At 41.0% G+C, this 15368-nt stretch overlaps 1 protein-coding gene across 1 annotated transcript in view; it reads right to left on the bottom strand.

Moving 5' to 3' along the window:
• Nucleotides 1-15368, bottom strand: part of SLC6A5 (solute carrier family 6 member 5) — a 32429-nt gene that overhangs the window by 5556 nt on the left and 11505 nt on the right. Inside the window, exons 10-14 of the mRNA XM_036383569.1 lie at nt 14222-14346; nt 11165-11277; nt 10371-10502; nt 8862-8961; nt 1538-1638 (exon numbers count right to left, since the gene is read on the bottom strand). Of these exons, the coding sequence (XP_036239462.1) occupies nt 1538-1638; nt 8862-8961; nt 10371-10502; nt 11165-11277; nt 14222-14346 (571 nt within the window). The remainder of the gene's footprint in view (nt 1-1537; nt 1639-8861; nt 8962-10370; nt 10503-11164; nt 11278-14221; nt 14347-15368) is intronic.

The raw sequence follows: 15368 nt of genomic DNA, 5'->3' as shown, positions 1-15368 counted from the left end.
TTCACCCATTGGAGAAATCATTCTCACTGGAGAAAATTTCATTTCTTCACAACTCAGGATTTTGTTGAGCTCACCAAAACTCACTGCTCCCTTCACACAGGCATTACTGTCTGTGAAAACTAAGCCTTTTCCAGTTTTCAGGGAAAAAAATGTCCTCATTTGTGAGTTTACAATACTGAAAATAAGTTGTTAACTTCAGCCAGTGCCTTTTTCTTCCCCCTCCAGGAAGAAGAAGATTTGCCAGCACTGACACTGCACTAAAGAACAGAATCTTGCTGCACCTGGGGTTCACGCTTGAGAATTTCCAAGGGCAGCTACATGCACTCAAACAGAAGATACTGGTGAAACAAGGCTCTGTTGTTTTGTTTTGTCAAGCTGGAAGCTTTTGAAACTGCTGAAGTAATGATTTCATTCTTGTGCCAAAAAAAAAAAATAAAATAAAAAAAAAATGTGATTGCAGATTGTATCTGCACCGAGGTTAAAATGTAAAGGAAGCACTGTGTTAGAAACCTAGATGGCAAACGTAGATACAGCTATTGGATTTGGTCCCCTGGCCTTGAAAAAACTTTCATAGCAATGGTGAAATTGAGAACGTGACTTTTTTTTTATTAAACGGAGATCTAAACGTGAAGCAAATGCTAACTGAATTTGAAGGAAGGTGTTGGGGAGGAAATAAAAATGAAAGGAAAATAGGAAGAATAATAAAAATAGACCAAAGTCGCTCTGTTTTTAGATTTCAGGGCTCCTCTCAGGGCTCCTGTCCGGGCGCTGTCCCGCAGCGCCACCTCCCGGGCCCGGGGACGGGACAGTCCCGCTCCTCCTCATCCTCATCCTCATCCTCATCCTCATCCTCATCCTCATCCTCATCCTCATCCTCATCCTCTCCTTCTGCCGCCCGGTTCCACCTCAGCCTTTCCAAAGCACCCCTCTTACACCAGCTTCTGTGGCAATAAAATAGCTTCTGTCCCTAGCTCAGTCTGACAGCACACAGGAGGACCTTGTCTTTTCCCTGTGCATACATAAATATCACACACAGATATATAGATATATACAGATATTAGTATGTATTAAATATTATATAGATATAGATATGTATAGATAGATATAGATATTTATAAAATCTTATATTATATTTATATTTATATTTATATTCATAAATCATGTCTATTTATTATATATTTTAAATATTTTTCTTTTTTAAAACATATATTTTAAATATTTTTAATTTTTTATTTTCTTGTATTTCTATATATTTTTTATATCTACATATTTATATACAATAATCTATAATGTTGCAGTGCAATGGTGTGCCACAGCAGCATTTTGCATGGCCAGGAAAAGGCCACCCTTTTCCTGGAGGACTCACCATCCCTCTCCACCAAAACCACCATTCCTTACACTGTTTCTACTACATAGCCATGGCAAAAACACCTGTGCTGTCATCCAAGTTCTGGCTACTAACACCCAGAAACATCATGCATAATGAACAAAAACCAGCAAAAGTCTTAGGAGAAGATGTTAATTTTTTTTCCCTTACTGTTAAAATAGTTGGGGTCACAAATGCCCAACAGACTCTCCAGAATTTACTTGGCTGGAATCCAATCATCATTTCTATATCTTCACAAAATCTTTGCAGACCTGTAAACAGCAAAAGGAAGAGCAGTTAGGTGTGAAAGAAACCAGCTGCAGTCTGCAGCAGAGCTCTGGTGCCCTCCCTTGTGTCCAACTATGAAAACAAACTCCAAATTTTTGTTTGAAAGCTTCCTTAGAGCACCTAACTACACAGTAAAAATGGGATTAGTAGAGTGGGAACCATTCCAATGTAATATTTCCTTCTTAGGGATTAAAGCAATTGAGCTTTTACATTGAGATTAGGTGTTTAGTACGTTTTGTGTTAAAGCATTACTGATATGTACTGCAATTATTTGTCTGTTTGTTTTATTCCCCTGTGAAGATCAGCCTTATTGATATCCAGGCAGTATTTCAGCCTCTCTTTACCTGCTACATGACTGCATTACAGCTGTACCCCTCAGCACTGCAACTGGTGATGTCCTGCTCTTTTTCCCCTCATGAATAAATGATACTTAAAGTCCCTAAAAAGCACCTGTTGTAAATATTTTGAATTATATTCAATGTTGTCTGAACAAAAAGGTCAGCTGATATGTTAACCTTCATTAGGTTACTTGAGTTAATAAAAGATGCAAGATTGGGAAATGTTATTTCAGCAAAATGCAACATTTCAGAAAATGTTATTTTCATTCTGCAGCTCCTCCCTGGCCATGCCGTGTGCCAGGAAAGGTGTGTTGGTCAGCAGCTGCTATTCCTGGTGGTTATTAGTAAGTTAGTTGTTAGCAATTTCATCATTAGTAATTTATCCAAAAGTTTAAAAAACCCTAAAATTGATTCCAGCTTTCCTAGAAGGGGAGAGGTCAGAGCTCATCTGTTCACATAAATGTTTAAAATTTGGGCCGATTTTATCTAAATTTTGCAAAGCATTATTCTGTAGCATTTTGTCTAACTTGCATGATGTGGGGAAAGCTTAAATACTGGACAAAAGGCACTGAGTAAGGGAAGAAATGCTTGTAACAAAAGTAATAAACTACTTTATTCCTTATTGTATAGACTCAGCTGCTGCAGCTGCTGAGTGTAAGAGGGGATAATCCCAGGCTTGATCCTCCTCGTTTGGAAGCCTTTCTGCTGATATCAAGGAGAAATGGATCTCTCCACCTGATTGTTCTGAGAGTTAAGAAAGTGAAGCACTAGCACTGGTCCATCCTCAGTGCCCTGTGATGCAGGAGAAGGCAGCAGGGCTGGGGGATGCTTGGCAGCCCCCCAGGGCCAGCTCAGGGGGCAGCACACAGAAACCCAGCTCAGGCACCCAGCATGGGAGAGAAGAGCTAAAGAACCCTGTTATCATAGGGAACAGAGAAAAAAATACAGAAATTAAACAGGAAAGTGGCACTGCAAGGACTGGATTTAAAATCTGCATTGGATGTAAGCTCAGAACACTGAGCCAAGGTAACTCAGATGTTGCTAAAGAACACACGCTCACACTGTTCTCAAGATGAAAGAGAAAAAAGGGCAGTTTATTTTCTGATTCTAACATTTATGGTTTTCTAAAAGTGACAGTGGATTGGAGGATGACAGTGGCACTTCTCCAATGCCATTGGTTGAACCAACAGTCCATCAACTTTTTTTTCTTCTATAAAAGAATACAAAACAATGAGTTATTTACAGAAAGTGTGTGAGAAAATTTACTACAAAAATGTCAACATCAGAAAGTTTAGAAAATTTTAAAAAACCAGGGTGACACTCAGAGGTCACTTTTTTCCTTCTGTAATTTCTTTCCTTCTTTTTCTCTTTTACTGACTACCACAAGTTTTCTTCCTCAGCAAGCCTCTTCTGTGTAAAATACATGTAATTTTTATGACCCATGGAATCACTGTACTTCAGCACCAGGCTGACTAATTGGGTCCTTCTCTACTTGGTAATAGAAGTTTGTATAGAAGAATAGAATAGAAGTTTGTCTGGACAAAATGTACCCTCCAAGGTCATCGTGTGATGGAGCTGGAAGGAGATTTTTGCTGCAATTGAACGATTTGTCCCTGTGTTTTATTTACCTGCAGTGAGTGTGAGGGAGGTGCTCACACAGCAGCCATCCCTGTGCTCTGCTGGCAACAAAGCTGGGCTTTAATTGCAGCAGCACAAGGCTGATGGGTATTTCCACGAAGTTTAAATCTCATTTAAAGTGTCTCCTTCAGCCACACTTGCTGCTGCAAAGAAGGGATACCTAACTGGATATTTACCAAGGGTTTCTGCCTCCAAAATTCATGCTGGCTTCATGAAAACCTGCACAGATTTGTTTGAAACTCTAATTTTAAAAATAAAAAAGAAATTCCTTTTAGGAATGGTCAGTAGATATTCACAATGTAAGGCACTCTTAAATATTAGCAATTCAGGAGTCAAATGTATATAACAGATGGAGGGATTAGACATTACTTATCTCTTTCCAGTGGAAGTTGCGCAGAAAAAATGCAAAGGATATTTTAGTTTACAGAACACCAACTTTTTTTTCCCAGATCTTAGTAAATCTGATCTCCCTCTCAGATCAGCCAGGCCTGCTGAATAACTCTGGGAAATAAACAACACATGATATTCCATATCTGATTTTTCCCTCTCTAAAGTAGAATGATGTATTCATAGGTGCTGACATATAAAATCCATTTAAAAGGAGACTGCAAACCTAGCCAGACAACTACTTCACTATTCTGCTACAGGTAAAATGTTCAAAATGACCAATGCTTTCCACAAATACACAGCAGCAGTTTCCACTTACTCTGACAACAAACCTTCCCAAAAACAAACTGACAAAAGCAGTTCTGGATGGAGCATAAACAAAGTTTCCATCATGTATTTTCAGTTTCCAGCAGTGCTTCACTCAAACACAGGGATTTTTGTCTTTAGCTTCATGCTACAAAATGCAACAGTGGGAATTATGCTGGTGATTAAATTAATACCCCCACCTCTAAGCTGTTCTTTACTAATCATTCATCATAATCTAAACAATCAGAGAATACACATCTAAACCAGCGTGTGAAGTAAAAATCTGCATTTGATTGTATCATGAAGCACTGACTCTACTGAAAAATAAGTGATCACAAGGAAATAACCATGTGTGTCTCTTTTTAATTTAAAAATCTCAGCAAGCTCAGCAAGCAGAACATGTAACAAGAACTAAAGACAAATTTATTTCATCATAACAGCACCTGCCACTGCTGTGCCAACCTGCTTGCCATGAAGAGTACAAGTGCACAGAGAAAGGTGGCAGTGGAGTGTAAAACAGCAGTTGTCAGACCTTGAAAATGTATTATGCCAATTTTGAGCGCTGCTTGAAGGGATACAACACGAGCAGCAGCTTTGCTTGCATTTACAACACACAAATCACAAATGCACAAGATGTATTCCTGTGCCCAGTCCTTGCAAAAGCAGCTTTAGCACAGTAAAAGTAGCTCTGGCACATTAGTCAAACAGGCAATGATTCTAATGTCTTTCCTTTTTATTTGCACAAAAGGAAGCTCCTCAGTCTAGCAAAGGGTTAATTCCTTTGAAATAGATTGCAGCCAAGGTTTTGCCAACATCTGTTGATGAACAATCAGTTGTACAGAAAGCACAAAAAGAATAATTGGTAATTTGTCAAACCTTTTCCACATCTGATTACACTGAAGTAATAACTCACTAAAAAAGCCTTCTCCCCCATTCAGGCCCTTCCTTTGCAGAGCTATTATTATTTCTGCATTGTTTTGTGTTTTTCATAAGTGTTAATGCTTCAAGGGATACTGGAATTGCTGGGCAAAGCAAACACTGGCCAGAGCAGTTTTTTCTTCCAAACCTACTAAGATGTCATTCCACAAAGGCTGGTTTGCAGTGCTTCTGCCACACAGTGTTCAGAGGAGGAACAGAGCCAGTTCTTGCTCCCTGTTTACCTTCATCCTTCTTTAAAGTCATGCAGAGCAAAGAAATTTCACAGATTTAAGTAGGTTTTAAAATATTAAAAATATTTTAAGCACAGAACTTTTTCACACTAATAGCAATGGCTTTAAAGGGGGCAATATTTGGCACAGAGCAGGTGATGCTGTCGATGCTGGTGGCCATGAAGAGTGAAAACATCTAGCACAGGATGGCTCAGGCATGCTGTCAGCAAAGTGAGGAGGAAAAATCCCCAGCAAAACCTTAAAATCTTTGTAAGTCTCCCCACTCATCACTGCCTATGAAATTGCATTGATTTTAGAGAAGCTGGGTTTCATTTCACCTCTAAACCAACTCTACTTGAATTATTTACATTCTGGGGACATAAAAAGCAAAGAATTTTGTTCAACCAAAACATGACTTTTCTCTTTGTGTTTTGAGTATTTCCATAATATTCTATAGCATTTCCTCACTAGGTCATGTCTGGCTTAGCAGCCAATCTCTCAGGTGTACCCACTGAATTGGATGTCAGTGTAGGTTAAAATACACTGCTGAATTTCCATGAAACCAGAGAAAACAAGGAAGGGCTGATTCCCTGTCCTGTCTATAACATTTATTTCTCCAGCAAGAGCACCAAATTCTGCATGATTTGAAACCTGGACTATATTTTAAATTCACCAGGATTTGAAACCTGGACTATATTTTAAATTCTGCATTATGTGAAACCTGGACTATATTTTAAATTCACCAGGATTTGAAACCTGGACTATATTTTAAATTCTGCATGATTTGAAACCTGGACTATAATTTAAATTCACCAAAATTTGAAACCTGGACTATATTTAAAAGCACTTATATTACAGAGTGGACTCCACAACACAGGCAGGTACAAGTATTCAGTGAAAAGGGCCAGAACCCAAAGTCAGTGGCTACACAAGCAGCTTCAGCAGAACATCTTGGATTTTTATGCCTAGCTGATTAAACTATATAATCCATTCCTCTCCACAGCAACAGCAGAAACAGCCTTCCATTCCAGGCATAAATTATTTTTTTATGGTATTTGGGAAGATCTTTCCATTTCCAAGAATCAGCCTCCTGAAAACACTGGGCAAGTCTGGGAGCACATCAGCAGCTGGTATCAATTGTTGCAACTACAGCAGCTTTGTGATGATTGCACTGTTTCATACTAGCTGAGGATGCACAATTTAATGTACATCAAGAGGGATCAACATCCCTGGTGTGACCACTGTGGATAATTAATCATCCTGAGGAGCTGCCCAGTCTTGAGTCTACATTATGGACAAATAAGAAGGAGGGAAGTTGGATGTGCACATGGGGAAAAAGCCTTCAGAAGTTGTTAAATGCTGTGTTGGGTTTGCAGGGACAGTTTTTGGTAGCAGTGGGGCTACAGGGGTGGTTTCTGTGAGAAGCTGTAAAAGCTTCCCCTGTGTCTGACAGAGACAATCCCTGGAGGCTCCAGGGCAGATCCACCACTGGCCAAATCAGAGCCAATCAGGAATGGCAGCAACATCCCTGAGAAGAGATTTTAAAAGGATAAAAAAAAGTTATTGTACAGGTGTTATTTCAGCAGAGAAGAGCAGGCTGAGAACATGTGAGGGGAAGAGCCCTGCAGATGCCCAGGGCAGGGCAGAAGAGGGGCAGGAGCTGCTGCAGGTGCTGGAGCTGAGATTCCCCTGCAGCCCCTGGAGAGGCAGCTGTGACCCTGCAGCCCCGGGAGGGCACAGGGATGCACAGACCCACCTGCAGCCCATGGAATGAGGGCACAGGGATGCACAGACCCACCTGCAGCCCATGGAGGGAGGGCACAGGGATGCACAGACCCACCTGCAGCCCATGGAGGGAGGGCACAGGGATGCACAGACCCACTTGCAGCCCATGGAATGAGGGCACAGGGATGCACAGACCCACCTGCAGCCCATGGAGGGAGGGCACAGGGATGCACAGACCCACCTGCAGCCCATGGAGGGCACAGGGATGCACAGACCCACTTGCAGCCCATGCAGGGAGGGCACAGGGATGCACAGACCCACCTGCAGCCCATGGAATGAGGGCACAGGGATGCACAGACCCACCTGCAGCCCATGGAGGGAGGGCACAGGGATACACAGACCCACCTGCAGCCCATGGAGGGAGGGCACAGGGATACACAGACCCACCTGCAGCCCATGGAATGAGGGCACAGGGATGCACAGACCCACCTGCAGCCCATGGAGGAGCCCACAGCAGAGCAGGGGGTGCCCAGAGGAGGCTGTGAACCTGTGGGAAGCCCAGGCTGGGGCAGGGACCTGGCAGGGACCTGCAGACCCAAGGAGAGGGGACTCCATGCTGGGACTCTCATGCTGGTAGGAGTTGTGACCCTGTAGGGACCCCCACTGAAGGAGTTGTGACCCTGTGACAGCCCCATACAGGCTGTCCCTGAAGCACTGCACCCCATGGCAGAGTGGCCCACATTACAGACATTCATGGACAACTGCTGCTCATGGAATGGACTCATATTAGAGGGGTTCATGGAGAACTGCCCTGTGGGAATAACCCCATCCTGGGGCAGGGGAAGGACTCCTCTCCTGAGCAGCAGCTGGAACAACCTGTGATGAACTCACCATAACTCCCATTCCTCATCTCCCTGTGCTCCTGTGGGGATGAGATAGAGCTGGGAAGGAGGGAGTGGTGGAGGCAAAATGTTCTTAGGATTTATTTTTATCTCATTATTCTGCTCTGTTTTTCTTAGCAATAAGTGCAATTAATATCCCCAAACTGGGTTTGTTTTGCCCATGGCAGTATTGGTTGAACAACCTGCCTCAGTCCTTATCTCAACCCATGAACATTTGTTATATTTTCTCTCCCATGCCCAGTTGCAGAAGGCAGTGATAGAGCAGCTCTGGTGGGTGCCTGGCATCCAGCTAGGGCCACCCTAAAATAGTAATAGTAATAAATAAACAAATAAATAAATAGATAAATTGGATATAAATATATATATAATGTATATATTTTGTGTATGTATATATATATATATATTAAAAATATATATATAATATATTATATATATATATAAAATTCTATTGGCTCAGGAGGTCTCTGTCCCTAAAACTGTTGAAGCACAAAAGCACCCCTGGAAAAGTGTCAGCAAATGTTTGCTCTATTCTCATACTCATATCATTGAGCTCTTGGTGGAAAATGACTTGAGACTGTATGAAAGTCTTTTGAATACATGCATTTAAAGGGATCCTGAAGTCCTGTCATGCTTCTGTCCAAACTAAGAGTGGTTTGGGGCTTTTATTACAGAGAAAAATTATTCCTTTCCTTAAGAATTTCACTTCTCATTCTCTAAAATGTCGCTTTGACAGAGGCTGTCCAATAACAAGGTTTTTTCTTACCGTAGATGTAGGAAACTCCAACAAGCTCAAAGATGGCAATAATGACAAGAGAGTAAGAGGCTGCATAAGTGTCCACAAGCTGCAACATGTACATTCCACCCTGAGGAGAGAAAGAGAAAGGATTACCCCTGGCACTGAGGCGGGCAGACTGGAGAGGAGCAGGAGCCAAGGCAGCACCCACACATCAGCTGGAGCCAGGCTCTTCCTTCTGCCTCAATGAATATCAAACCCAACAGGAAAAAAGCAGAGGGCACGCCTGATTCTGCTAGCTAGGACAGCTTGGGAAGACTTTGAATTCAGTCCTTTAAGATGAAGGACTGAACTGTGATCAGAACTTCCACCTGCAGTGTCTCAAAACACAGAATACCACAACAAAATCAAAATCACCATTGGAAGCACAGCTGCCACAATAATGAGTCCAGTTCATCTGTTTGGAAAGGATTTAATATCCTGTCTCCATGATGGAGTTTAGATGCATAATTCAAGTGAATAAAGGACTGAATCCTTCCTGGGCTTTGGAACAGCAAAGTTGGGCTAGTAGGTGATGAGGTAAGGGGGAAGAAAGAAAGAAAAAGGGTGGAAGCATTGATAAAATATTAAGATTTTGTCCATCTCATCTTGAAATTATATATCATGCTGAAGGTATTAGTGAAGAAGACACTGAAGTTTATCAGTAGTAGATGGGAGTTCCAATATTAACTCCAGAGTTTGCAGAGAGCATCAGTATGTGTCTAGTCTCAGAGGAAAGGCACTCAAAACAGGTGTGCATATCTATATCACATTCAAAATTGGGGTTTTTTTCCTTTATTCATAGAATGGGTTGGGAGAAACCTTAAAGATTATTTCATTCCAGCCCCCCTGCCATGGGCAGGGACATCTCCCACTATCCCAGGCTGCTCCAAGCCCCATCCAGACTGACCTTGGACACTTCCAGGGATCCAGGGGCAGCCACAGCTTCTCTGAGCACCCTGTGCCAGGGCCTCCCCACTCTCACAGGGAAGGATTTCTTCCTAATGTCTGATCTAAACCTGCCTTCTGTCAGTGTGGGTTGAATACTTAATTTATTGCTATACTTTATATATATAAATATATATGTGTATATATATATATATATATATATATATATTTGTTTATTTATTACTACTACTATTTATTTATTACTATTTATTACTATTGCTATTATTACTATTGCTATTATTACTATTACTAATTTATATATTTATTTATTTATTACTTTACAAAATGTTACTATTTCGGAGATGTTTGGCTGGAGAAAAATTTAAAGGCCTGTTTCTCAGAAAGACTTGAACAGCAAAGTCTTTTAAGAATATCTCAGTCAGAGCATCCTTTTTGTTTGTTTGTTTTTGTTTGTTTTAATAAGGTTTTCAGACGCAGCATGTGTCGCTTGTGGCAGAATTCAGCCAAACACTCTGCAGCCTGTGCAGGAGAAAAGCAGCCAGCAGAGGGGGACTGGGGCCAGGCAGTGATGCTCAAAGCCAGCGTGGTTACCTGAGTGATCATAGGAAAGCCCATGATGAAGAAGGACACGCAGCAGCCCAGGGTGAACAGAGCCTTGTGTGTCCGGAGGTACTTGGGGAACTCGTCTGACACCGAGGTCACGATGGTCTCGATGGTGGCAAACTGACAAACAAACAGAAGGGTTCATTTCAGTGCACACAGACTGCTCCAACTGCATAGAAAACATTAGAATCTGAACATTATTTTGAGTCCTAGGTGTTAAGTGCTCAGATGGCAGCACCAAAGCTCTGCCAGAATGATTTCAGCATTGATGGCCTTACTGCATTCCTCTTTTTTTCATGAGTCGCTGCTCACACATGTTGCAGACATCTTTCATGGAAAATCCTTAGGATTTTTCCTCCTGAGAAGCTGAGAGGCCTCAGGAACAAGATGTAAGCAATGGTTATCTGCTGCTGTGGAATGCAACAGGTGCATCTGGGATTGGCCCATCTTAGATGTTTGTAATTAATGGCCAATCACAGCCCAGCTGGCTCGGAGAGAGCCAAGCCACAAACCTTTGTTATCATTCTTTCTGATTCTATTCTTAGCTGGCCTTCTGATGAAACCTTTTCTTCTATTCTTTTAGTATAGTTTGAATGTAATATATATCATAAAATAATAAATCAGCCTTCTGAAACATGGAGTCAGATCCTTGTCTCTTCCCTTATCCAAGAACCCCTGTGAACACGGTCACACACACGGGAAATAGCAATCAATTGCATGGTCCTCCAAACAAATAAATAGAAAAATCAAAAGGAAAAGAATGGGACACAAAAGCAGTTTACCATGGTGTCTAATCCAAGAGTTAGAAGCATCAAAAAGAATATTATAGCCCAGAAGGGAGAGAGGGGCAGCCTAGTTAAGGCCTCTGGGTAAACCACAAAAGCAATCCCAGGACCTAGAAATAAGAAAAATAAAGATTATCACATTCAATCATTCCTATTTACAAAAAGGCTCAAACATTACAGAGTTTAGCATTACCTGATTGATTTCTATTTACACTGTAAATTTCAAATCACTTACTTAGTCCAACTTTCCAGGCAGAATGCATTTTCAACCACTATACAAACACACTGATCCAAAAGTTATAAAAAATAGCAAAAATTGCACACTGCAGCAATGTTTCTGTGATCAAATTCCTGCAATTTCCCTGCCAATTAGAAACCCATGGCAAACACTCACACTTCAGTGCTACAACATGAATGGAAATGCAAACACTCTTCTTCAGCTCATTGCCACGCTGTTAAATGAAGAGAGAATATAAAACATGCCCAGACCTGACAGCAGACAGAAGGTAATAACTGCTGTGATTCTAAAAAAGTCCACAAGAAAAGCCAAAATAATGCAGAGCACAAGAAATAAAGAGATGGAATCTTTTAAAGCCTAAATCAGGAATTTCCCATCCTTTTGGTTTTTTTGTTTGGGGTTTTTTATATATATTGGGCTTTAATATCTATTGATCATAAAGAAAAAGTATTTTGTAATTGCTTAGATTTTATATATATATATATATATATATATATATGGCTTTAATTTCTATTGATCATAAAGAAAAAGTATTTTTGTAAGTGCTTAGATTTTTATATTTTATATATATATATATATATATATATATATATATATATATATATATATATATCTGCACATGCTGCTTGTGCTCAGGAGAGAGCTGCTGCTTGCTCATGTACTGAGAAAAATCCAGTTTCAGCAGCAGAAAAATCATCTCCTTGGGTAGCTTGTGCCGTGCTCGGGGTTCAATTCTGAACAACAGGCAAATACAGGAGTTAAAACACAGTAAAAAAAAACAAAACAAAACAAAACAAACTCTGTACATGGCTCAGTAAGTGCTGCTTCCTTTAAAATGTGCTGCAAAAAAATTACTTTTTGCATGTGGAACCTCTGTTTTATTAATAAACACCTCTTTAATCTCTTAATGAAAAAAGATTTCTTCTTGGCTGGTGGAGATAAGGACTCCGTTTAAACTCACTGCCTGCATATAGAAGTTTAATTAAGTCTCAGAATAATGAGTTCCCATGAATCACACCGTTTAGGAAAAGTTAAATTATAGAATATGAGCATGTCTCCAGGTCAGCCCCTCCTAGATAACACACACCTGGTAGCATCCAACCACAGGAAATAGTCACAAGCTCCCATTCCTTCCATCTTCCAAGATTTGGTGGGTATGAACTCTTTATAAAAGTTATTAATGCCAGGAAAACTCCAAGTACTTTATATGTCTTAAAAAGTAAAATTACCTTGAACTTTCATTTTAAGGTACCCTTTTCAACTACACTATGCTCTTAATCAGAGAGTAGAACAAAAAGAGGTTGTGCTGTCTTTCCCTCCATGTTTTATTTCTTCATCAGATAAATGAGTTTTTCCTGAAAAGAAAACTCTAAATGAAAAAAAAATACTATGTTTTTCAGATTAATAATTTAGGAGAAAAAAAAGGAAAAAAAAATTAAAACCCTTTGTATTTCCATTAACATTTTCATTCAAGGTTTTGAAAACTTGAAAGGAGATTATGCTTCATCATCATTTTGGCTTTTTTTTCCTTCACTGCAAAAAGAAATACAACTTTAGAATTTAAAAAAAATAATAATTAGGCGATGACAAGGGCTGTTCTTTTCACAAGTTCTTGGGTTTGCTTTTTAACTACTATTATGCAATATGCATAATGCACCTCAGTCCACAATTACCCCTTCATCTTCACTCTCTTCCTATTGCAAATCCATCTTCTATTACTTCACTAAATTTTGTTTCCCCCTGTCATGGAGAGCAGCAAAGCCTCACCCTCATGAAATAATTCCACATTATCTGAACAGGCTCTTACAAATGCCCCCACAGCTGCCCCCACATCCCCTGGGACAGCTGGGAACAGAGAGCTCCAGCCTGGGACGAGGTGCTCACTCCAAGACACCAAGCAGAAAAGGGGTTTTGACCTCCTGTGCTGAGTATTTCACATCTCCAGAGAGAGGTACCAGCTGAGCCAGGTGTCCCTCCACCATGCCTGGCAGTCCCATCCCTCAGCCCCTCTCCACATCTCTTGGGAGCTTCCTCTGCAGCCCCTCTCAAGCTCAGCTCCTTTAGCTCCATCTCCTCACAAATCATTTTGGTGAGTGCAGTGTGGTTGAGATTTTGGGGCTGCTTTCGTTGTTTGTTCCAGAATGGAGGTAAAGTCTAAAATATTCATGTAGACATTACTCCTAAAAACTGACTGGCACTCAGAGCTATGGTTCTGTGGGCATAGTGGTGCTCAGCTCTACCAATTGAGCTCAGCACTACCAATTCAGACTTCTCAGATCCCCACAAATGACCACCTCTCTTCACTAACCAAGATGTTCTGAGAAGTTCTTCAGAAATGTTTTTCTTGTCTGAGGAGGCATCTCCTTGCTCCCCACAGCTCAGAAGCACAATCCACTCCTCGCGCCAGATTTCTCCCACCCTCCTCTCATCCAAAATTCCCGCCACCAGAGATAACTTTTACCTTGTCAAATCCTCCTCAAACGGCAGCAGAGACCAATGAGAAGGCCAATAACCACCCCACCCTACCCTCCACCAGTCATTCACACAAAGGCTTAAAATGAGTCTCAATTTCCTTCCTTCTCTTACCAAACAAGTGATTAACAGGCTTTAATTAAAATCTTGACTTCTCGGGCTACCTTCTCCTGTGCAGAAATGCCTGCACATGGTTTAGTAATCCACACCATGAAGTCATCATTCCCACCTCCAATATCAATGACACTGGAGCCATCATATATCAAATACCTGTGATCATCAATAACAGAGCTGGAAGTGCCACAGGGTGCCCGTCTAAGTAATGAAATGCCAGTGAGCCCTACCTTGGTCTGCCACAGCTTCAATATTCACTTTGAGCTCATTTGCCATGAAGCCAATGACTGAGAAGATGACAAAGCCTGCAAATATACTCGTGGCACTGTTGGTACACGTGACTATCAGTGTGTCCCTGCAAAGAAAGCACAAGAAGCCTGTTGGGATACACACGAGGAAGGTTTTGTACATGTATTTGTATTTCAGGAGTTTCCCATCAGCACACACAGCTTGTGGGGGTGCTGGTGAAGGCACACTTTTACACCCCTCAGGTGCCTTTGGTGCTGATCAGAGAGCACAGAAGTCTCCACAGCAGCACCAGGAATCACCTCTGCAAGCTTCCATCACCCACGTGCTGTGCAGGAACCACAGGCCAAGCACATCTGCTCTTGGCCTCCTCAAGAACAGAGACAGCCATGGGTGACTTCATTTGTGACACATTTTTCAACTCTTTGCCTCACAGGACATCTGCTCTCCGCATTGGGTATGGACTAACCACTGCTGCCCAGCTGAGATGATTTTTGTCTTGTCTTTCTTGTGCTTATACACGAAATTCCAGGGTTAAGCTTTCCGTACGTTGCAGAGCTTGCTCAATCACCTTCCTGTCTGTAGAGGGAGGACTCCTTGGTACCTTTTGCCATGGTTGTAATTATCAAAGGAATCTCAAGAAATCTTCAGCTGAACATCTCACTATGCTGGATATGTCAAGACTTGACAGCAAACCAGCCCTCCATAGTTATTGCATTCTTAGGAATGTAATAGGATCTTTCAATAGGATTTCTATAGGATTTTTTTCAATAGGACTTTTCTTTAAACAATATGCATGTCCAGAGAACTTCCCCATAAACTACTACATCTTCAGAAAAACAAATCCCTCACTTTAAATGTTTAGGGGGTTTATGTTGGCTAGAATTGTTTATTCCTACTGATATTGTTTTGTCAGGAAGAGAATGAAACACAACTCGAAAAGCTGTCAAAGAACCTCACTGAGCTGGCAAACTTCTAGAATGTCCAACAGAGCATGTGTTAACAGGAATTATTTTGTTAATTCTTTGGGTCTACAGAAAAAAATAATGACAGTGTGCTGTTTGGAATCACCATGTGTTAACCTTCCAAAACCTAGATAGCTTTGAAATATTTCAGGTATTCATTATGAAG

Source organism: Molothrus ater, chromosome 6 (genome assembly GCF_012460135.2).
Source record: "Molothrus ater isolate BHLD 08-10-18 breed brown headed cowbird chromosome 6, BPBGC_Mater_1.1, whole genome shotgun sequence".
Classification (NCBI taxonomy): domain Eukaryota; kingdom Metazoa; phylum Chordata; class Aves; order Passeriformes; family Icteridae; genus Molothrus; species Molothrus ater.
This window is presented reverse-complemented; position numbering and strand designations above follow the sequence as displayed.